General features: G+C 39.5%; 2 protein-coding genes across 2 annotated transcripts; both read right to left on the bottom strand.

Annotated features, from left to right (window-relative positions):
• Positions 1-486: 486 nt before the first annotated feature.
• On the bottom strand, positions 487-5379 carry rnf151 (ring finger protein 151). The gene is made up of 4 exons (XM_036529934.1): positions 5364-5379; positions 1638-1797; positions 1243-1339; positions 487-936 (listed from the first exon to the last, which is right to left on the bottom strand). The coding sequence occupies exons 1-4, from the start codon at positions 5377-5379 to the stop codon at positions 487-489; spliced, it is 723 nt and encodes a 240-aa protein (XP_036385827.1).
• Positions 5380-15552: 10173 nt separating this feature from the next.
• Positions 15553-19400, bottom strand: noxo1b (NADPH oxidase organizer 1b). Its single transcript, XM_036529813.1, has 8 exons — positions 19329-19400; positions 18929-19009; positions 18739-18811; positions 18441-18621; positions 17824-18035; positions 17383-17499; positions 16547-16664; positions 15553-16231 (listed from the first exon to the last, which is right to left on the bottom strand). Exons 1-8 carry the CDS (start codon positions 19392-19394, stop codon positions 15553-15555), a joined length of 1527 nt encoding a protein of 508 aa, XP_036385706.1. The 5' UTR covers positions 19395-19400.
• Positions 19401-22888: the final 3488 nt, after the last annotated feature.

Below are 22888 nucleotides of genomic sequence, written 5' to 3'. Positions count from 1 at the left end.
GATGCATGTTGTCAGATGCATATCTTGTGGCAGCTGAAAACGGTCAACAATATGGAAATTGATAGAGATTACATCCAGCCTGCAGGTTTACTTCAATTGGGCTTACAGTAAGTAAATGTAAAAATGGAGATGTTAATACAATTGATTAAATGTGTACATTTTGAGCACCACATAAAAACACCAGCAAAAAAAACAAAACAAAATCTTGCAGTTTTTATTAACAAAACATCCAAACAAAATATATCATATTCCGTTCATTCCATCTAGTTCAAAAAGTGCACATTCATTTTCATATGAATTTCTATGGGTATTCTTAAATAGGTTTTATTCTCAACTACAGAGCATTTGACTATTTATTTGCATGCAAATGTTCTGAAGAGAATCAGTTCAAAAGAAACTCTCCTAGTTGGCAATACTCAAAGCTTCTTTCAGCAAAGTCTGTTTCGGGTGATCTAGTTCAGGGCTCCATGACCAGAAGTGTATGCTTTAGGAGCTGCTGCTGCTGCTGCTGCTACTGCTGCTCTCCCCTGCGTTCTCCGCCTCCTCCTGGTTGTCCATGACCTCCAGGCTTTCGCAGATCAGGCCGATCTGCCGCTTCATGTGGGTCATGGTGCTCTGCATCTTCCTCATCTTCTTCTGGAGGGCGGCGGCGATGGCGCGGTGCGTCTGCCGCTGGGCCTCGTACTCCTGCCGCAGCTGGCGGTAGCAGTTGTGCTGGGCCTGGGTCTGGTGGGACAGCATGGTGCCGCAGCCCATGTGGCAGAGCTGCCTCCAGTGCTCGCAGCGCTGGGCGTGCGCCTCCAGGTTGCGCCGCAGCACCTGGGCCCCGCAGCCCTGGTGAGGGCAGGGCACCAGCTCGTACAGGCAGGAGGTGCTGTGGCAGTACTCTTCGGAAAGGGGGAAGGTAGCTGCACAGCCGTGGGTCTCATTTTTGCACTGGGAGGAGGAGAGAGACAACAGGGAGTATGGGGCAGACTATTTAGTCATGTTATTTTCTCATTCACAGTGATGATTTAGGAGTTGTAAAGCTCTCCTTGGTGCAGAATGGTATGGATTAACTGCTCACTGTAAAGCATACAGTGCTATACTTGAAACACACTACATAGTACATACAAACAAGTCACAATCATTGTTAAATAAGCATTTTGACTACTAAATACATTTTAAAAAGCCTCTCAGTTAATCATTTTATTATTTGTTTGATTTTTACTCATCCAGAGCACCAACACTTCCATTACTTACTTTGATCCGTAAACGACTGATGGATTTACTCAGCTTGTACATCACAAATATGAAGCTCTGATTGACAGGCTTTCTGCAGCAGGGGCAAGTTTCTTGTCTACATAAAAAATACAAAACATTAACTGTTGTGTCTCTAATGACAGTCTGTTTCTGACAACGAAGGTGTCAGCATGAATGAGAATTCATCCCACTAAGCTAGTTCTACAAATTTAACATGCAAAAATGCTCACCGAAAACATACCTACAAATGTTTCTATCATCAACACCTGTTCTTCATTTATAAGTAACAGAACTTCTTTATGAATCACAAAAAAAGGAATTAATCTGAAATTAAATTTGCATATACACTTTTCCCTTTACAGAATATTTAAGCCAGCATGGTTACTCTACTGTACCTCTTCAGCCATTGTAAAATGCATTTTTTGCAGAAGACATGGTTGCATGCAACTCGGACGGGGCACCTGAGAACACCTCGGCATATGGTGCAGATGAGGTCGTAGTCTGGAGTGTCCACAAACAGCTCCACGTCGTAACCTCCACTCTGAAAGGCAATAGCTATGTAAGAATGATTCAATGAGGCTAATCCTTTGCTAAGATGACACTTGAATTTAAGAGGCATTTGGGAGTACTGTCAATCACTGGTATCCCTGCCCCTAGAGTGTGATCTAATGTATTTTACCCAAACATAGAAAAAACAGGCCAATCTACAGTATTATAGACATAATCGTTATATCATCAACAGTATTATCATACATATCATAACAGTTTTCATTTTGTTCTCACCACCCTATTTCACTCAAAGCTCCTGAAGTTTTTTTTTTTTACTTTTATACCAGTAAGTTTAAAGTATTGATAACAGTAAACCTTTTTTAAAACTGCGTTTCCTGTATTTCATGTTAACGTTTACCCTTCTATACCTAAAAACACTGGCATTTTCTGAATAGAGGGGAACTATAAAAAACAGCACAGTAGTCTAAACAGTGAGCAAGAAGAATGGCAGCAAATGTGTCCTGACAGACTGGCAGTTCATTCAGAATTCTTCTGGAACACCAGCTGATTGACCATGTGACAGAACAAAGCATTATGTTTTTTTAACTACATTTTTGAACTACATTTTGAAAATGTGTGTTAATCACGGTGGTAATCAAAATATTAACAAAAGTAAACATCTCTAACTATGTCTCATGATTTTTAATTATATTTATGTAAAAAAAAAAAAATTACAGAATGCATTTGATATTTGGTTTTCTCAGCTAGCTGACCATATTGTTCAACCAATAATAAAAATTGTAAATTCCTGAAGAATACTTTAAAGTGCTTTATTATATATAATATAATTATCTTACTATATAGGATTATACATTATAACACATTAACACATTATATTATGTGTATATTTACACAGATAATGTCTTCTGCTATGTATGTCTTCTGCGATGTAAATAGTATATCAGTACAGAATGCATTCAATGTGGTCAACCAGCAACCCATATTGTTAAATAATATTAAATGTGCTAATGTCATACATTACATTAAGTAGAACAACTTATATATATAACCTAGATATATATAGACATACATCAACATGGATACATGTAAAGCATAATATAACATCAGTGTATATGAAGTAGAAGCAAAACACAAAATGATAAAATTCAACCAACATACGCTAGAGTGAAAAAAATGGAAAACTCACCATCGTTTTCACTTCTTGTGTTATTAGCTCACACTTGATTCTGGGGCCATTCCTTCTCCATGCCTTTACTGTACATTTAACTCAGTTCATAAGCGTGGACATGCCCAGTACAGCACAATTGAACATCTATGCATGCTCAGGCATAACAATAAACCACTAAAAGAGCTTGTAATAAGATCATTTGACTAATAATTATTCAGTGATCACTTACATATATTCTATACTTTTCCTTCTTTTAAGTTCTAGCACCAGTGACCAGCAGCAATGTTTATCCCCTGATGACATTCACGGACAAACCACCTGTACCTATTTTGTACACTCCAGGTTTTACTGTCCTGACAATGGCATTTCCATGGAAACCACCGACCTTTCAATGGCATTCAGCTCTAGAGATTACAAACAGTTTTCTCTTGGTGGTATGCCCATATTAGAGAGTGGTTTCCAAATGGTTCTTTAGAATACAGTGGCGTTTTCTGCTGTGTAACATCTAACTGCACTAAATACGTTGTAAATTGTACATTTTAAACACACTGTAAATTTTTTACATTGCTTGCAAACTGCAGTTCCTTGACTTTTGTCATACATCAGCAGATCTAATGGACTACCATTTCCTGAAGACTGAGTTCAATGATGAGGAAAACAGGACATTTTACAAATGTATAATTTGTAAATGAGCTGTGCTTTACTTGTTCTACAAAATCATGGAATACTAGAATTAAGATATAATTATTTTTTTTCAGCAAAACATAAATTTCATGTATATATATCTGTGTGTGTGTGTGTGTGTGTGTGTGTTTAGCTGTGCTTTACATTGTATTCTGTTTGTTTTTTCTTTTTCTACATTTTCGCTAAAACAATATTTTACCAATATTTTCTTTGCCAGATTGTGAATGTAAATAATAGTTGCTTTATGACTGATTTCAGTACACATATTTTCATTGTCTTTAAGATTTATGAACAAATACATTACCATGGCAACAAAAAACCCCAGAACTTACAGCATTTCAGTAGTAAACTTCTTCTCCCTCATCCTGAATGGAGGTATGTGTCAGCCACAGCCAGCAGGGGGCAGCATCACCATAGAAGACAGACCTTAATGGTGTTGTAGAGCATGTACACAGTCCTGGGACCCATTATTATTGAAACCTTCTGTTTTCGTCAATAATCAGTCTCAGGGCTCTTCTTGCTGCTATTAGCTTGTTGTTTGAAAAGAGTCACGTTCAGTTTGTTAATGTTTTGCTTGTGAATTTATGTATAAGACTTGACCCATCTGACAGCAATTTTGAAGCATGTATGGGGTTAGTGTTTCGTTCTATCATTCGTGATGAGAAGTAAGTTCACGAAAAATGGAAGGCCTTTCGTAAATGGTGGGGTGTGTTTGATAGTCTGTTCATTACAATAAAATAGAATGGATATTCTGTGTATTATCAGTAGGCCTCCCATCATGACATTTGGAGTTCATAAGAACTACACCATTAGGGTTTGTGGGTTTGTGCTGTTGCGTTTCAGTATTATTTCAATTGATATTCAGAGGCAGAGTAGATTAAAAAATATTGTTTTGGTTATTATTGAGATTCAAACTTCATTGTATTTATGAACTACTCAAAAATGGGTTAATAATATATACCAGAAATACAAATGCCAAACCCCAGATTCATTAAGGTTTCTTAAGAACATTTTGACAAGTTTCAATTCTTGAAAACAGTTATTGGAAATGTCCATAGCTTTCTTCTTATCTCTTTTTTTTCAATTAGGAAATTTTTGGAAATGATGTTCTCATTCTTCTTGAACATGTTTGTAACTTCATGTTAGCATCACCTGTCTTATGTTCATTCCTGTGAAACGGTAAGGCTACAAAGCATCAAATGGGAAAACTCATTTTGTGAAACTCAATATTAATTCCTTCATGCACAAAAATGAAGTTCCTTAAGAAATTTTCAAGATATCATGTAAGAAATTTGCAGATTTCTGCACATAAGAAATTTCTGAACTGCGCATAAGAAAATTCTTTAAAAATCCTTTCCATTTTTAAGTGGATTTTGTGATTCTGTTCCCAGAGCTGCAAGTTAGCAAAGCCTGACAAACTAGCTAACTTGTCATTACAAAGAAACTACCCCTACTTTGCGTTGGAAAACTGTTCAATGGATAAGGAACAAAGAAATAACATTCATTGTAAGAATTGTCCTAGGACCAGTATCAGGAGGAAATAAATAAAAGTCTTCTACCTGACACTGCACAGAACTGACCAGAAAAGAAGCCCACTTTCAAAACAATATTATAGAACCCTAACAATCCAAACAGCAAGCTGACACTTTACACTTACCTCTGTGATAAGATGAACTCCAAATGTTACTGCTCTCAATGCCCTATTACACATTTCCCAATCGGAGATCACCTAATACAAGAAACCACCCTCACCACTTACCAGTCACTTTCTCCATCCCTAACTTAACGGTAACAGAGCTGGCAGGTTTGTGCTAGTCTCCACCTAAATTTTATAATCACTACCATTTTCCTCAGGTATTAATAATGATAACACATCAACACCTTTAACATTTTTTGAGTAAGCAGACAAGGATATCCATAAGGTCCATTTCTGCACTAGCCATTCAACCGTTGACCATTTCTGCATGCCAAAGTCATAATAGGTCAGGCATTACAAGCTAAACATCTTAGAAAGCAGAAAGTGCCTGGGATCCTAATCCTACCTGAGCTAAATTTTTGTATTTATCTTTTCTCCCTAACTGATTGCTCTAGCAGTATAATGACAACTTGTCACCATTGATAATACATGGAGACAATAATGGAGACAACCTCTATTCCTACTTTGTCATGAATCTGGGTTTACGAAACTGTGGTTTAGTCATAATGCAAAATAAACCTCTGCTTTCCATATTTGGGGCTGAATATGCTTTGAATGCCAAGGAACTGAAGCATCATTGTCTGGGAAATCCTGCTACATCTGGTTTCAGTCCATGAGAGCCAAGTGATTCAGCTCTCTGTGCCAGGCACAGGGAAATAGAATAGAAATGTGATTCCATAATGGCACACATTGTTGTCCGCATTTACACTACCAAACAATTTCATATGAGCAATGATGCAATTAACAATTGATACTTACACAAGGAGGAGATATTTGTAGGAAGGATTTCCGAAGTTGCGTAATACCTCATGCATTTGTTTGGCCAGGGCGAGTGTGTGGCAAAGAAGTGACTTTCCTTTCAGGAAGCCAAAAGCACCACAGTACCTGGACGGAAGCAAAACATCTTTGAGTTAATGTTTACTTTTTATTGTATAACACTATTGATCTTCACACCCTTCAAACAACTTATGATTGAGGAACTAATGAGTTGGTGTTCCCAATCATACTTCATCACATGTTTTTACAACTCTTCATAGGTATTGTGTTGCATTTTTTCACTATAGCCAAATATTTACTATATATAATTACAGTAAATTTCAGCAGAGTTGTGAGAATCTGTGTGAGACTACAGACCCTCCTTTTAAATATTCTGCCTATGTTTATGAGGACATCATTAAACTGCTTGTTTGATTGGTTGGTTTGGTGTGATTCTGTTGATTTATTGCTGTGCCCCATTCCATCTAAGACCTGACAATGTAGAAATTTTGAGAGAGATAAGTTTTCCACTTGAGGCTTGTGATTTCTGGTTGCATCGAAAGTAACATGTCCATCAGCTACATCTTTACAGATATTTGCAGATTCTGCTTCCAGGGTTCCCTGAACAGTTGCTACTTGCAATATGCGTCTTTACCTTAAGTCCCCCATGCCACTTTGAACAACTGAATTATAAATCTGCCTGCAGGATAACTTGAAATTTTAAGACCTTTACTAGATATTTTGTGTTCACACTGTCCTATTTCAAAGATCACTGCATGCATATTAGCAAGGAGTGCAGGCCATGAAATGTTAAGTGAAAGCAAAATATACGCAGTAATATCTCAAATTGTAAGTTGATCCTAACCCTTTTTACTACATTACAATCTCTTTAAATGTCATTGTAACGACTGATTAAGATTAACAGTGAAAGAATATGATCATACAGAATGGGGGGTAAGGTGCAAATGAATCAATGGACACTTGTGTTTATAAACACTTACTACTGCAGAGATACTAGTATTTTTACTGACATGAAGGACCATCCTTGTGAGTCAATGAAATCAAAGAAATCTACAAATTTTCATTATCTTTGTCATATTCCTGCTAGTCCATGTAAACTCTCTCTTTTGACTCTCAACAATTTAACTGCTTCTTGAGAATTTCACTAACAAGTATTTATTGATTAACAAGCTTATCAAATGGATCAGATGGTTCCTCTTTCCATACTTGTGTAGGAAAAGGCTGGTGTATGCCCTGTAGAGGGTTCTTTCCTAAATTGATTTTGTAAATAACTAACTGTGAAAATGGATAAAATGTAATTGTACTGAAAGCTATGAAGTCACTCTGGATAAAGATGTCTGATTAAAAAAATGTTGTGTAATGTTGTGCTATGTGTATGTTATGTATGTGCTATGTAATGTTGTATAACACAGTGTGAGCAAATGTTTTAGATTTTTAATATTCAAGCCAGTGGTTTACAGGTATTGCTTCCTCTTTTGCAGGCGTGCATATTAAGCGCTTCCCAGCATATACAGAACAATTTTGAGAGTCCAGCTTCCTGGTTTCTATTTATGATATAACTGTAAAGTAATGGACATTTGAGAAGACCATAAATAGGACACACTCCCACTTTTTTTACAGGAAAGCCCAAAGCAAACATATCACTCAGTCCGAAAGAGCATAATTTTGATTACACTCTTGAATGTGCAGATAGTGCACTGTGGTACAATAATCAAAAGAGAAAGCTAAATATAGCATGTCTAAAAAGAAATATCTCTATTTAAACGGGTATATCTTAGGAACTATTACACCCCCCCAATACTGGGAACAACTCCCTTGTGGTACTGGTATTTTAGAGGCTCACCAACTAAGTTGGTGATCTGTTGCTTGTCAATATGGGTGTTCACAACAAGCACTAACTAAAGTGCATTACAGTTGAACACAGTCCATGAATGATAAGCCACAATCATGAGTCACAAATCCCCACTGAGACTGAGGGATATCATGATCTATCTTTGTGATCATTTTCACACTGCCATTTCCACTGCATTACAGGAACAAATTCAAGACAATCCATGTGCCAGCAGTCCAAATATGGTGGCTACACACTCATTGCCTGTAGACAAAGCAACCACTCAGGAGCCAAGTGCTCCACAATGTTCAATTGTAATTGTCTGGGCAGGAAATCCCTATTGACTGCAGAACTGCAAACTACAAACTGATCATTTCATCCAATGTCTCTCAATCTCTGCACACTGACCTCCCACCACCACAGGGCACACACCGCACTATTGCATCACTGCTGCTCACAGGGGTATGGGTATTTCATCTAGATTTCATCATGTTTTTAAAATTAAATACTCAGATTCATTATCAAGATTGTTTTATGCAAGCCACTGCATTAATTTAATTAATTAATTTAATTTTCAATGTATTTATTTGTATAGCGCTTTTTACAACTTTTTTACAAGTTGTCACAAAGCAGCTTTACATTGTTACCAGGCCTGAGACCCCCCGTGCGGCAACAGTGGCAAGGAAAAACTCCCTAACAACCAGGAAGAAACTTTGAGCAGAACCCGGCTCAGAGGAGGATCCCATCTGCTTCTGGCCGGCACTGGGCAGATAGAATCACAGAGAACATTGAAATTGCATAAAGTACTAAAGACAATTGAATTTTATAGACAACAGTTATTAAACAATAGAGTAATGATAAAATGTAATCCTGGAATTTCCGGTTCTTGGCACACACTTGGCTCGACAGGTAGGACAACTAGGTAGCTGAACTGGAAGTCAGGGTGTGGTGCTTGAACTACAGCTCTAGGCAGAAGCCTGGAGCAGGGACAGGAAACAAAATGTTATGCATAAACTAAAGCTTTTCTGTGAATAAACAAAACAGTTCAAGAGGGAGCAGGGAGTATGGTTGGTCACCATTTTGTACTTTATTTGGAATGTGGGTTAAGTCCTTGCAGATCACTCTGCTGAACCTGCTTTTTTAATCTTGAATGTTATTGTGAAAAGGCCTGCTGTAAATAGTTTCCTGAACTGAAAGTAGGGGTAATAAAACAGACTTAGCTACCGACAGTGGCGTTGTTAGGTCTGATCATTTGGGGGCGCGAATATTTTAAGCCTAGTCGTGATTATTTTTGCCCTGAAAAAGGAGGTGTTTATAGCGAAACAACAGACAGACTGTGTAACAGGGCAGAACTTGACTTGCAGCCTCTGAAGCACTGCACAGTGCACACAAAGTTGGAAGACACGCTCACCCAGACGAAAAGCTCCGGTTTTAAAAACCAATCTAGCCTTCTTGGCTATTTCAGGAAGAAAACTCAAGGTAAATCATTGAGCGTGGGTATTACACAATGAATCGAATTACGTTGATGCCCAAAAAACATTTACTGATGTGACTATATATCAACCCAAGCTAGATAGCCCTTACACCAATAATTAGCCTACTGTGAACTGACGGCCAAGTCTGTCAAGTGAAGGTTCTCTCTCCCTCTTTCTCTCTCTATCTCAGTTCATTTCAGTTCAAGTAGGCTTGGTTTATTGGCATGACCATAATAAGAAACAGTCTTGCCAAAGCACATTTGGGGAACAAAACACATACATATAGGCTATATAGGGATAAAAAAGAAAACAAAGTTGTTTTCTCTTTTGTCACACATGTAGTCTTACTGTAATATCTACATAAATTTGTGTTCTCCAGAGATGACAAACAGCACAGCCAGTGCAGGTGGTGATGGTCATGATGAGCTGCTGCAGCCAGCTGAGGCAGGATCCATTGGAGAAAATGGTATTTATGTGTGTGTGTGTGTGTGTGTGTGTGTGTGTGTGTGTGTGTGTGTGTGTGTGTGAGAGAGAGAGAGAGAGAGAGAGAGATAAACACTTGAAAGAGATATTTATATGATCATATAGATTGTAAAATGGGATATCATCTGGGATTTTGGATATTGTAATATAATAATGTAGCTTAGAATTTGTGTCTTTGTGGTCCTAAAGGTGAGATAAGTGAGAAATGATATATTTTTATTAAATGATAATCTGATGATAAACTGTACTAGTGATATTTGATAGTCAGGCTACATGCCTCAGTCTCCTTGGACATTACATGGATGTTGATAATAACTTAGGTGTCTCAAATACTATCATATCAATGTTGAGATTTTGTGTGTGTCAAGTCCTACCTTAATTCTTACATTGCATATCAGTCAGGAAGGTCACAAGAGGAGATAAACACAGGTTGTAGTGAGGCAGATGACTTAGGATCATTAGATACTGGACCTAAACAAATCAGCCTTCATGTATATCCACTGACTAGCTTCGGACAACAAAGAAGGTCCTTTCAGCAGCAATGTTTAAGCCCTTTGAATGGAAGGGAAAGTGAAACAACTTTTGCAACTCTATATGCAGAAATGCTACATTGTGTTATGCTTGTAGACTGTTTGGGAAACATCCCTCACAATTGAACAACGGTCTGATTAGCAAAGCAGGATTTTCAAACTGGAAGCAAGCCTTGGGTAGTTTTAGAGAGCAGGAAGCAAGTCCAGGATACAAAGCCTCAATGCTTGCATGGAGAAGTTACCAGGCTAGTTTGACACAAGGCAGTGTCAAACTATGATCAAATGAATGTGGCCCATGTCAGGAAAATTATTGAGAGGAGAGAATATTTGCACTGTGTTGTTGCTGCCACCACTTTTTTAGGGAGAACAAGGCCTTTCTTTCTGTGATCATCATGAAACCAACTCAGAACCAATTCAGAAAAGTAGAGGACAAACATTTTAGTATTGGCTGAATCTGGCGACATTCTGATTTTTTTTTCTGAGTTGGCAGTACAAACGTTGGATTTTATGTGTTTTATTTTAAGGTAGGTAGAACCAGCTCTTATGGTAGCATAACTGTTCGTGTGAGTTCAACATTCCATGACCATAAAAATAATGACCCAAATATTCAAATTGTAATTCAAACATTCCAACAGTGGTATTTAGCTACCTAATCAAGACAAATAAGTTTTTGCAAATCATGAGAATGCCACTGCTAAAAGTTTCCATAGACCCTTGGCTTAGTTAGCCTCTTAAGTCCTCCTCTTAACAGTGCCCTACCTTTTGCTGCTGTTATTTCTACAGATAAAAAACAGTGGTGATATTTAACTCTCTAGCCTAGCTGCTGGCTGCCCAGAGCAACTTGAAAAATGTGTAAACAAGTATGTAGGAAGACCTTTATTTAGCTAACAAGTGATACTGTCTGAAAGTACTTTCAGTAATGTACTAGTTAGCTGGCTAGCTAAAGCAGCAGGCTAACTACATAATGGACTAACTATGTGGATCATGCTTCAGTGGTTAGGCCTCTCCTGTTCTTTTTCTCACATGAACATGCTTCCTAACAGATGAATGTGGCTACCTATTTAATACAAAAATTATATGTCAAATTAGAGGTAAACATGTAACAGAATAGCCCACTGAACAGCTAAATACTAAGATACAAATAAAAAAAATGCTACATGTGTTTTGGAAAATATGAAACCAACTGTACCCTTTTTTAACAAAGCACTATTGTATCATTCACAGGAATCCGATTCTCAGACTTGTCAGCCAGAAGAAACAAAAGCTGATACAATGTGTTAGCCATAAGTGGTAGAAGTAACATGACACTGAATATTACTAGGAATTGGGTAGACACATCTTTTCCTGTGAATGGTTTCCTTTAATTCCTGCTACTCAATGTGTTGTAACATGGGAAGATTTCATTAATTGGAGGGATTTAAACATGAATACCTCCTAGGCATGAGACATTTTGACATTTATGATCAATTACAGAAAAACCTCTGAATATGACGAAGAAATCACTGTCTTAATACTAATGGAGTAATAGTGTATTGCCCCATGCATGTGGGTTTGGACTCCTTTCTTCACTTCCTTTATACCTTAACTGTGGCTCTATGAGCTGAGTGCTGGTCCAGTTAGCTAAGCTGACTGAATAGACCGGTTGTAGCAGCCTTATAGTGGTTTGAATAAAAAATATGCAAAACCAAACAGACTGATGACACTTCACTCTTAACATGATTGAGCAAGTGGAGACAGACAATGAGATTAACCTCCAGATAAAGAAATGGATCACATTTCTGTTAGGCTGGGCTGGCATCCTCTGTTAAATTCTAACACACAGTGTAACAATGAGTTTGCTATGCAGCATCAGGTCTCAGTCTTTTGACGTTGCATAGCTGTAAGATGCCTCAGCTGTCATCACACATGTGCTTCAGTGCCTGGGGGCTTAGAAAAACTGATCATTTCCTAGCCTTTCTGGAAGAGAATCAGGACAAGGAAGTATCATCACATTCTAAGATCACAATAAGAAACTCTTAAGTTGCTGTCAATCCTGATATCATCATACAGTACAGTAGCTAGCAGGTTATAGTTTTACTACTGCAATAAAATATCAGCTGCTATAGACAGGCAGTTAGCTGCTTATAGCTTTATGCCCATAAACAGAAAAGTCAAAAAAGTGTAATTTTATTTGTTTTTTAACAAACAGGTTAAAGCTCTGTATAGCTGTATATGTAAAAATAGCTGGGTAATGAGAGACCTTTCCCGTCGTCTGAAGGCTTGTTGTTGGTCACAGTATCATCGCTGTTTTATATATTGCTTAAATTTGCAATGCTCACATGGGCATTTGTGTAGCGTGACCAGCAGACAGCCCCCCTCTCAAAATCTCATCACTTCTGCTGAGTGGTCCAAGCATAAGCTGTCTGGTGCTGAGCAGGGTAAACACCCGCCTTCAATCTCCCTGCTGATTGAGTGTGTCCCATTATCATACAGCAACCGTTTGCATTTAAGGACGAAAGTGACATCCTTCTGATGTCATTCAGAGCAAAGCACTGGTTTCTCCTTCCACTCACCCTCTGCTTTCCTTGACAAGTTGTGACAAGCTCGATGGCACGGTGAAAGTGACTGCTGCCTGGTGGCACCTAGACTCAGCTGCTGCTGGTGTGAGAAGATTGTGATTGAACAACCAGAAAACTGAAAAACGCTGGATAAATTGTAGAAGGAAATGAAGGGGGAAAAAACCTTTTGATTTCCTGCAATGTTTGCCTTTTCAAACACATTTCATTCTTGTCCTTTGACTTGCTTATCCTGTTCAGCTGGTATACAACGTGTTAAACTTTAGTTATAGCTCCCCTTTTAACTTCAAGAAGCAGTAATTAGCACTAACTAACATAAGCACATGCAGCAAGGGCAGAGACCTGACTTAGAGGTACATTAAAAGTGGCTCTGGACCAGGGGAACAGAGTAGCATTGTGTATGCCTGAAATACAAGCAGTTCATTTTAATTAAAGATGAACACTGCAAGCATGCACTCTGATGCCACATAGAGCTAAATCTCATCCCTGCAATGCAGTTTGATTCCACTAAGCTGCAAGGACAGCTCACAAAATCTCTGTGAGAAAAAACATTAATACATTTTTAGCTTTCAGTTCAGCATGCGTGAGCTGCTCAGTTAGCATTGTTTAGTATCTCTACTGTTAATGTGCTTTACCTGATTTAAGACATATATGTGTTGAGTTATTACATTATATTACATTACATTACGTTATTGCCATTTAGCAGATACTCTTATCCAAGCGACTTACATGTTATCCATTTATACAACTGGATTTTTACTGAGGCAATTCTGGATTAAGTACCTTCAACAGAAGTGCCCTAGTGAGGAATCGAATTGGCAACCTTTTGGTTGCGAGTCCTGCTCCATACCATTATGCCTGAAAGAGCTCAGTTGGAACATAAAGAAGGACACACAGTGGGTTTCCAGGACAAGGGCTGAGAGTGTCTGGGACTTGGAGGATGTCACATCTGCCGCAAAATGGGTGAATGCAGGACAAAACACCCATAAAGAAATCGAGACCAGTGTCAACAGAGCACAAAACGAGTATGCTGTCCATATGAAGGATGAAAAGGAAAAAGGTGTGTTAAAATGGTTGTGTAAGTCATCACATCACATGTGGACCATTGCAATATAAAGATTAGCACTACAGTCATAAGTGCTCAGGCGTTTCACTTTTTTCAATATTCCTTTGTATAGTGGGACTACATACTAATGTCTTGAACTGATGATTTGCTTTATACAGCAATATAATAAGATATTTTAAGCTGCCTGTGTTTGTAGCTGATGATGTATTGAATGGATACATGTACTTTAACAGATAATTATGATTTGTTGGTAAACACCAAATTCAATGAAATATAAAAATTTCCTTGTTTAAAAAAGTAAAAAATGCATTTCAAATAACACAAGACAATTTTCAGTTATAAACACACTGTCCTTTCAAAATAATAATTTAAAAATATGTACTTCTGTGTACAGTGCTCAGACTTCCATGTCTCTCTCCATTGGGACTAAAGTGATAGTAAAATTAACATTGTCAATTCAAATCAAAAGACAAGAGATTCACAGATACTTTGAGATGGCCTCTACCCTGCTTGCAGTGTCAATTTCTTGGTAAACACCAAATGCAGTGGAATATAAAGATTTGTGTGTTTAGTAAGACATTGACCGGATGTATGTAAAGAGAGAGAGGAGCTTTACTTCATTTCACTCTACTTTGTGCTTCTGGATAGCTCTGGACTCTTAGGATTTAACTCTTAGGATTTAAACGGGAATCTATGTGAGATCCTCTCTTTTCAGAATAAGCAGAAAGAAGAGTAACTCAGTAGCAGCTCCAAATCTGTTAGGACTTTATTATGAGCCTGTGCTTATGGGGATTGTTGTGAAGGAGCAGAAGCACTTCTAGTTGGAGTTGGGAGTCGAAAATTATTCAAAAAGAAATTGAATTGTAAATCTTTTAACTGTCAAATGTTGTAATTTTGGACAGATGAAGAAAATGGCTTGGAAGAAAGGTTGAAAAGGCCACATACTTCTATAATAATGTTCAGTAACAGAGGAGATGGAATATGTAGACAAGTGGATATTGGTATAATATTTATTATAATTCACAGTACAATGGAAAGTATATATGAATTAGCATGAACAAAAGAACAACATGCATATAAGGCACAGTAATGTTTTCCAGTATGGAAAATACAGAGTTAGACCTCAAAACCTAAGTGTGCAAAAAGGAATATTCTGCAGGGAAACCATCATCACAGAAAACAAAATAATGAGTTCTAACCACAAACATCTTAATTGCAGGATAGTGATGTGTCTGGAAAACCAATGGTCCTCATCCCATTTACCACTTTTTAACCACAAATCAACCTGTAACCAAAAGTATTGACTAACATTTAATTAGGTACAGATCTACTATATGCTGGTGTCTTGCTGTACAGACTGCTGATGCTGAATTGTTATACTATGGTAGTCATATTGCAACCTAATTCTGAGAGCAGTGTGAGTAAAATACCTAGATCAAAAAGTAAAAGGTCTATAGTGTAATTTTATACAATAACACAGTTTTATACAATAAAAACAGCCTCATTGCCACTGTCATCACAAACTGTCTATCCCACTAGCGGCCCTGAATTTGCTTGTTCTCGGGAAATAGCCGGGCCTTGGATGCCAGGGCGGCCTTGCGGGTGAAGGTGGTGCAACGGCTCAGGATCTCCTGGTCTCTGGGCCGTGGAGGCACCTTGGGAACCGAGGGGATCTTAGACAGGTTTGGGTCAGAGCTGCTGGGGCTGAGCTTCCCCTCAGCCAGGCTGCGCTGCTCCACCATGGCCAGCAGGGAGCCGTTACTGTACTGCGGCTCTTCCCCTTCCAGGCGGCTGCCGTTGAGGGAGTCGATGCCCGAGGAACTGCTGTCGTCGCTGAAGCTGAACTCGCTCCCCTCGCTGGCTCCGCTCAGGCTGCTCTTGCGGCTCTCGGGCTCTGCCTGGCCCTCTTCCGCCACGTGTGGGAGGGCTGGGCTGGGCCGGGGCTCGGACAGCACGTCCAGCGAGCGGGACTTCTGCTTGTCAGCCCGACTGAGGAGGGCTCCCCTGGGCAAGAGGGAACGTGGGGCCTGGCTGCCCTGAGGGCGGCTGAGTGCATGGGTGCGGTTAGAGAGTGTGCTGCCCTCAGAGGTATGCAGCTGTGCCAGGTTAAGTGTGGAGCTACGCATCTCTTTCTGCAGAGTCTGGAAGTGGAGGAGTGGGTTGGTGTAGGGTTGCAGGTACATGGAGGGCACGTAGCCAGCCTTGCCATGGAATCTGTGATGATAAACCCAAGTCAGGGATTAAAGGACTGGACAGTGGGCCCCTTGCTTGTCAGTGCTTCATTGGGAAAACATGTGTTGGGAACTCTTGTTTTGTATAACATTGCGGAATACTTCAAGGATTATAATGCCCCAGTAATCTCTGGAGTAATGTTAGATCATAGAGTACATGAATATTGAAACTGGGCCAATGGGGAGTTTTCACATTACACAGAAGATATATATTCCCCATGAAATGTAATCCAATGATAATCCTAATATTCTCTATAAGCGTGTCAATGTCAGGCTAGGCATGAGATAGCACGGGTACCTGATGAGCCACCAGCCATCGTCAGATTTCTGCAGCACCTCCACCACAGAGCCAATGTTCACAGAGATCTCATCCTCCTTTTTTGATGTATAGCTCCTTACTGCACAGTACAGCATACCTAAAGGTAAAAAACAACCCAGAAACAATGGTAAACACATTCACATCTCTTACCAATGTATAGCCTATAGTCTCAATCAGAACATTAACAAATGTTTGTATAACCATTTAATGCATAAATGAACGGAACATATTTTCAGAGCAAAAAAGTGATCGTTCTATTTATAATCAGAAATATTTTCCATCAAAATATTTATCATTCTAGGTTTCACAAGCTAGAATCCAAATCACTCTCAAACATAATACAAACTAATAAAACAAACTTCCAAAGCTTGGTGTTTTAGACACAAAAAAATGGAAAGGGGGTAAAATAAGCTGATGTGTTTTAATGATATAGCCAGAGCACTTATTATCGCCAAGAGAACACTACAGCTGCTAGTCAGCATGCAGTGCAGGGTCATGCATCTTTGCCTGTAAGGGGGTCTGCCCCTCCCTCCCATGAGAGCACTAGAGACTACATGCAGGTATTTTGCATGAAATGTGTGATGTTACTTGTATAAGGAGCATGCATTAGACAGGTAGACAATGAGAGGGAGTACAAAGCTAGAGTCCTAGCTAGAGAAAGCTAGAAAAACTATTGATATAGGGCTAACACAATGTAGACACAGATGCTAACATTCAGAAATCTATACAATATAAAGATAAGTGGAGCTGTACTGGACCTGCCCTAAACTAAACTGATGTCCGTGATTGAGTAGAAGATCTCAGTTGTCTCTTACCTTCCTCAGGTGTCTCATCTTCGTCATCGTCCTCTTCTTCCTCATTGTCACACTTCTCTAGGTAAGGTGCGGGGAACCAGGCCAGGCATTTGCTCTCATTTTCCACCAGCCACCAGCCTGCAAAGACCGAGTCAGTAAGAAACATAAGGGCCCCATGAAGGGGTGTGAATAGTTAGGGGGGCCATGCCCCCAATCACATACACACAGGCAAAGGACTATTGAAATTAAACTTTTTTTGACAAATGCTGCCTGTATCCTTTAGCTGATGTGTAAACACACAATATGCACAATCTGGGCAGCATCCCTTCAAGAGAGGTTTTCTAGACATCATTAGCTAAATCATAAACTTTGACCTCTTTCAACAAAAATGAAAAATGAGCTGTGTCAGGTGAAGACTTCAGAATCAATACCAGAAAGTACTGGACGCTTGAAGGAACCAACCTGCTTTGTCTTTGATGAGAACATCCACCGTCTCATCCACAGCCACCTTGAAGGGCCTGTTCTTGGTGTCCTTGGTCTCGTAGGGTGCCACACAGCGGTATGTCTCTGTCACAAAGGGCTGTGTCACGTTGCCCATGCTGAGACGCTTGTCTGTAACATGGCCGACCCCTCCACTCTTGTTCTCAATATCCTCCAGTGGCAGGATCACGATGCTGAGGATACATAAGACAAAGATGGCAAAGAAAAACATTAACATGTTATAGCAATTGTCCACTAATACCCTGAAAGTCACCCTGGGCAAAGGTAAGAGCCAAATACTGCATATTAAATTGCACTTACATACCGGAATTTACATAGGTTACAATTTTTAAATGTTATCTGTTCAAAAAAGCAAGTTGGCGTAAGTACCTTTCCTACAGCAGCAGTGCCCCACTGGAGAACCAAACCTCAGGGGTTTCTAGCCCTGCTCCTTACCACTATAATACCCTGCTGCCCATAAAATAGGGCACCACAAATAATGTTTGATAAGCAACAACATATTATAAAAGATCATGGCCATTAGCATCACTTGTGCAGCAGGCTATTCAGTTATAACACAGCTGTACAGATCACAATACCTGTTCTTCCCAAAGTCTGGCTGCAGGTCCTGGTTCTGTGGCAGAAAGAACTGGACCACATCTGAGCTGTGAGTAACCCGAGGTTCACAGCTGAGCAGCTCAGTGCAGTACTTTTCTAGGAATGCTAAGCGACGCAGTGACTTGCTGGGATCCTTGCCCTGAAAGGTTTTTGCGTTCCTTGCTGGAAAGGGAGAATGAGTTTGATGAATGATGCATCCTTTGAATACATTAAATAGTAGATTCTGATTCTGATCCTAGTACACTGACAAGCTTCTGATTTGTATAAAAGGTAATTTACCTCTGAACCTGGGAATCACTCTGTCTGATCTTCGGAATGGGTTCTCTAGAGGAAATTGCTTTTTCAAACGCTTCTGTTGGGACGAAAGTAGACATTATTTCAGACATTTTAACTTCCACTGTGTGGAGTATATGTGGTATATATAACTTATATATATATATATATATATTTTTTTTTCCTGCTAACTTACGTGCAGTTTCTTGAACTCCTGAAATGATCTGTAAACAATGATTTCACTGTGGTCTGACCAAACTACAGCTATCATGAACATCTGAAAAAGAAAATGAACAAATGAATATGTTAAACGGATTATAGTCAAATGTGATTTAATTGTTTTAAGCAGAATAAGCTTACACATTTTCTTAGTTTCTTTTTTTGCGACAATTTTCTTTTGTTAAATATATGTTGGATTTATAGATCTGTTGCGATATGAAAATAAGCATCGCTTCATTTCGGTAAAAAAAAAAAAAAACATGATTTGCTACACCTGGAATTAAACACGGATATATCTACATAGTACAGAGTACTGAATATGCGTAGTAACGAGCGATAGCGGATGCTTTGGGCGCTTCTTAGGTTAGATACCGTACCTTGCTTTCATTCTTACGCATCACTGCAATAAGCCTGGCGGCGATGGGGTATCGTTCGTTGCTCATGGTTGTTGCCAGCAAGAAGTACGTAAGTGTCTTTCAGCTCTTTGCTCAATAAGAAGTAATGCTAATTTCCGTCTGCTCTCGGCTCTCGCCACGTCTAACGCAGATTTGAAACCTTCTATATATATACACTTGTGAAAAGGCGGTGCCGAACTGCCGTACTGTTTGTCTTCCGCGAAACATTTGGACGCATTTTTTTATTTGGACACAATCCAAAAACGTGAGCAACGCCAGCTGTGCTCATATCACGTTTAATACAGAGCAGCGCTGTTAGAGCTGTGGCTGTGCGTGTGTGTGTGTGTGTGTGTGCCCCCGCGCGCGTGCGTGCGTACAAATCTCTTCTGGGAAATAGGCATTGGCGATTTTAGACTCTTTTTAGGGGTGCTCAAGCACACCTACATTTCATCTCACCTCCCCTAAAAAAACTCATGTTACTTACTAGTAATTCATTAAAAGTATTATTGTTGTAAATTAAAATATAATAGAAAAATATAATACTAATATTATATACAACAATAATATTAATTGTTATCCAGTGAAATGAGTAATTTAGCGGGGTTCTGGGGGGGGGGGGGGGGGGGGGGGGTGTACGACGACGACGACAACATTCTTTTAGAATGTATGTATGAGTGTGGTAGACAGGAATATATTGTCCTGTTACAGGATACTTTCAGCAATTGAGGAAGTCTTATTTTGATGGAGTGTTGTGCCTTTTCTAAATTATGTATTATGTAAAATTAGTTCTGCAACATGACATTTTACAATTACAAAACAAAACATTGTTTAAATACTCTGACACATCACAATATTTCTGACATCTCTCAGAATACAATATCCTTGTGCAATCTGAACTGAACTGAAGTGAGATGAATGTAGTCATACAGCTCATTCAATTTTGCATGCAACTATGGGCTACTTTTTGTACTACAAGTCACGCAGCACACTACAGTGGCGTGGGTACCCATTTGACAATAGGCACAACTCCACTAATGTCATCTGAGCAACTCAGAAGTGGCTGACAAATCGCGGGGGTGCCTGCGAGTGGTGAGACGAGGAAGCCCAGGCTGACAACCCCTGTCCCTGGTGATAGGCAAAGGCAATTTGTTCTGCTGCTGTGGGATCCCGATGGCAATCTACATGGCCTGTCAGACTCAGCCAGCGCTCAAAACAAATGCATTTCTGGCTGAGCCACTCAGGCAAAAGAACATCATTTGTTCTTGCTTCTCCTTTGAACCCCAGTTTTTACGGTTTGTTTTGCCAAGAACTGTATTAATATATTTCTAAGAAGATACTTCTGTATAACAGCTGTATACAGTGACATGTGATTCAAAGCCACCATCATGCATAAGTGCTCTTTTGGTGTTCCAATCAAATGTGACATGCCCTTTGGGGGCAGGTTCCAGCCGGTATTTTATTTTCTATTTTGCAGATTCTTCATTAAGTCCAGCTGGTGGGAGAAATTGACCAGTACCTGTCATCTTTATGTAATTTCCTTGTACTGATCAGAATGGCACAGAGAAGGGGGGAACTGAGGGGCACACAGGTGTCTCTTCAAAGTGAGGGTGGTGAGAGGGAGCTGGCTGCAAAGACAGCCGCCACACTGATCTGAGGCAGCTTTGCGCCATGTGTCTGTGTACCAGGCTGCCAAATCTCTCCCTCACGTTCCTGTTCAAGGTCATCACCTGTCCACACAGTCAGGCTACTCAGTGCAAGTCATCACCTGGAATAAGCGCCACATCTGCCTTGTACAAGCCTTGCAGTAGGAGGAAGAAGGTCTGCCTTTCATGCCTTGTGATTCACCCTGTCGAGCAGGTCACCTGGGAGGGAGGGGTGGGGTGCGATTTCAGTGCCAGTTTACACCTCAGACTACAGTCCGTGCCACCTCACTACGGGCAATAAACAGCACAGTCAGAGCAGACCCTGAAGATAAGTAAGATGTGATAAGACTAATTCTGGTTTTGCCTCTCCTCTAAAGTTTAATTTAATAGCAGTAATGGAGACATGGAGAGTAACAAAAATAAGCCTTCATTACAATTATGCTAAATCACAGTTAAAGATACCTTGGTAACCAAAAACAATACATTAGGAATGATGTTGTGAGCTCAGTTAGAATGTTGAACTAATTAGTACTGAAGAGACAGCAGTAGGTAAATAAGAAAGAAAAAAGGTTGCTGCTCACTAAAAACATATTGGTCTGGACCGGAAACAATTGGTCTTTATTGATGCCGTTGTTTGTGCAGCTGTTGACCAAAATAACAGGTGCACACTCATAAAAAAAGAACTCAAGTACACAAACAAGAGTCCAAGTGCATTTTTTCTTTGTATCAACCAAAAACAATAAAAAAGAAAACACCATTTGCCAACTGCTGAAATCCTGGATGAAAAGCCTTGGAGTAACAGAACACATATACAAAACGAATGTAAATGAGACCTAAATAAATAAAAAAAAAAACTTTCAGGTTAGCTACTAAAATACTTAGTGAAAAATGAAAGGAAGAACAAAAAGATGCATAAACAAAAAATGAAGGGAAGAACAAAGAGATGCATAAGCAAAGGGCCTCAAGTTGTATATAATAACGCAGAGCATAAATAATGCCCGATTCAACATAAAATGGAGTTAAAGCCAGAAGCAGGGGTTGCCGTGTGGCTCAGTTGGTTGACAGCGCCAGAACACAATTGGCTTTGTTCTGCCAGGGTGGAGTGGGTTATGCTGGGCAGGGTTCCCTCGCCGGACCACACCTTAGTACCCTCTAGCAACTGCTCAGGTGCCAGTCGCCAATGAATGGCTCAGATGACATCAGCGCGAGAAGAATGCATGTGTATATCACAGGTTTCCTTTCGTTGTGTTTTCATGCTCCTGCAGAGTGTAGAGGATGTTGCAAGGGGCGAGATAAATGCACAATTGGCAGTCCCAAAGTCAGGGTGATAAATGGTGGCAAAAACATGGAAATGCCAGCAGCCAAAACCCAGTCTCAAATGTATAACCATACAGACAGCAATGACAGTCAAACCTATGGACAATAACGTAAGGATTACTTGCATGCCAGAATGGACTGCAGGGCGAGGAAGTTATGTTTCAATACACCATTATGGCTAGTGGAGTTTGGCAAGAGGAATATGAGGGGAACTGTGTGGTACAATGGTTTAACAGACATTAAGAAATCCCGATTTTTCTCATTTCCCTTTCATTTGCATACTATTCAAGTTTACATGATGTCAGAAGCTGCCAGTGAAAATAACTCAGGGACTTTGAGCCTATCAAGTTAACAAACATCTTGTTGATAGCTGCTGCTGATTGATTCTCGAAGAAACAGTGTTTGTCTGTTGCAGTGCATCGATGAGGCTTGTTCTGTTCCCACAGCCTTTACAATTTATATATTTTTTCAATAATTTATAAGTTGTTTCACAGTCTGGTTCAGCAAAAGTGTATAACTGCAATAATTTGCCCCATTTATCCTTCTTAATCCTGCATACAACAGTGACCGAGTCATTACAGG

The sequence above is a fragment of the Megalops cyprinoides genome, chromosome 1, assembly GCF_013368585.1.
Source record: "Megalops cyprinoides isolate fMegCyp1 chromosome 1, fMegCyp1.pri, whole genome shotgun sequence".
In the NCBI taxonomy this organism is placed as follows: Eukaryota; Metazoa; Chordata; class Actinopteri; order Elopiformes; family Megalopidae; genus Megalops; species Megalops cyprinoides.
The sequence above is the reverse complement of the archived record's forward strand: the minus strand, read 5'-3'. Positions and strand labels throughout refer to the sequence as shown.

Excerpts from the sequence above, each read along its gene's own strand:
- rnf151 (XM_036529934.1), bottom strand. Across the intron at positions 1,340-1,637 it reads ATTTTACAATGGCTGAAGAG|ACAAGAAACTTGCCCCTGCT; the intron begins GTACAGTAGAGT and ends TTTTTTATGTAG. Across the intron at positions 937-1,242 it reads TCAGTCGTTTACGGATCAAA|TGCAAAAATGAGACCCACGG; the intron begins GTAAGTAATGGA and ends TCCTCCTCCCAG.
- noxo1b (XM_036529813.1), bottom strand. The coding sequence starts at position 19,394 with ATGAGCAACGAACGATACCCCATCGCCGCCAGGCTTATTGCAGTGATG. Across the intron at positions 18,622-18,738 it reads AGTGATTCCCAGGTTCAGAG|CAAGGAACGCAAAAACCTTT; the intron begins GTAAATTACCTT and ends CTCCCTTTCCAG. Across the intron at positions 16,232-16,546 it reads GATGGCTGGTGGCTCATCAG|ATTCCATGGCAAGGCTGGCT; the intron begins GTACCCGTGCTA and ends TTATCATCACAG.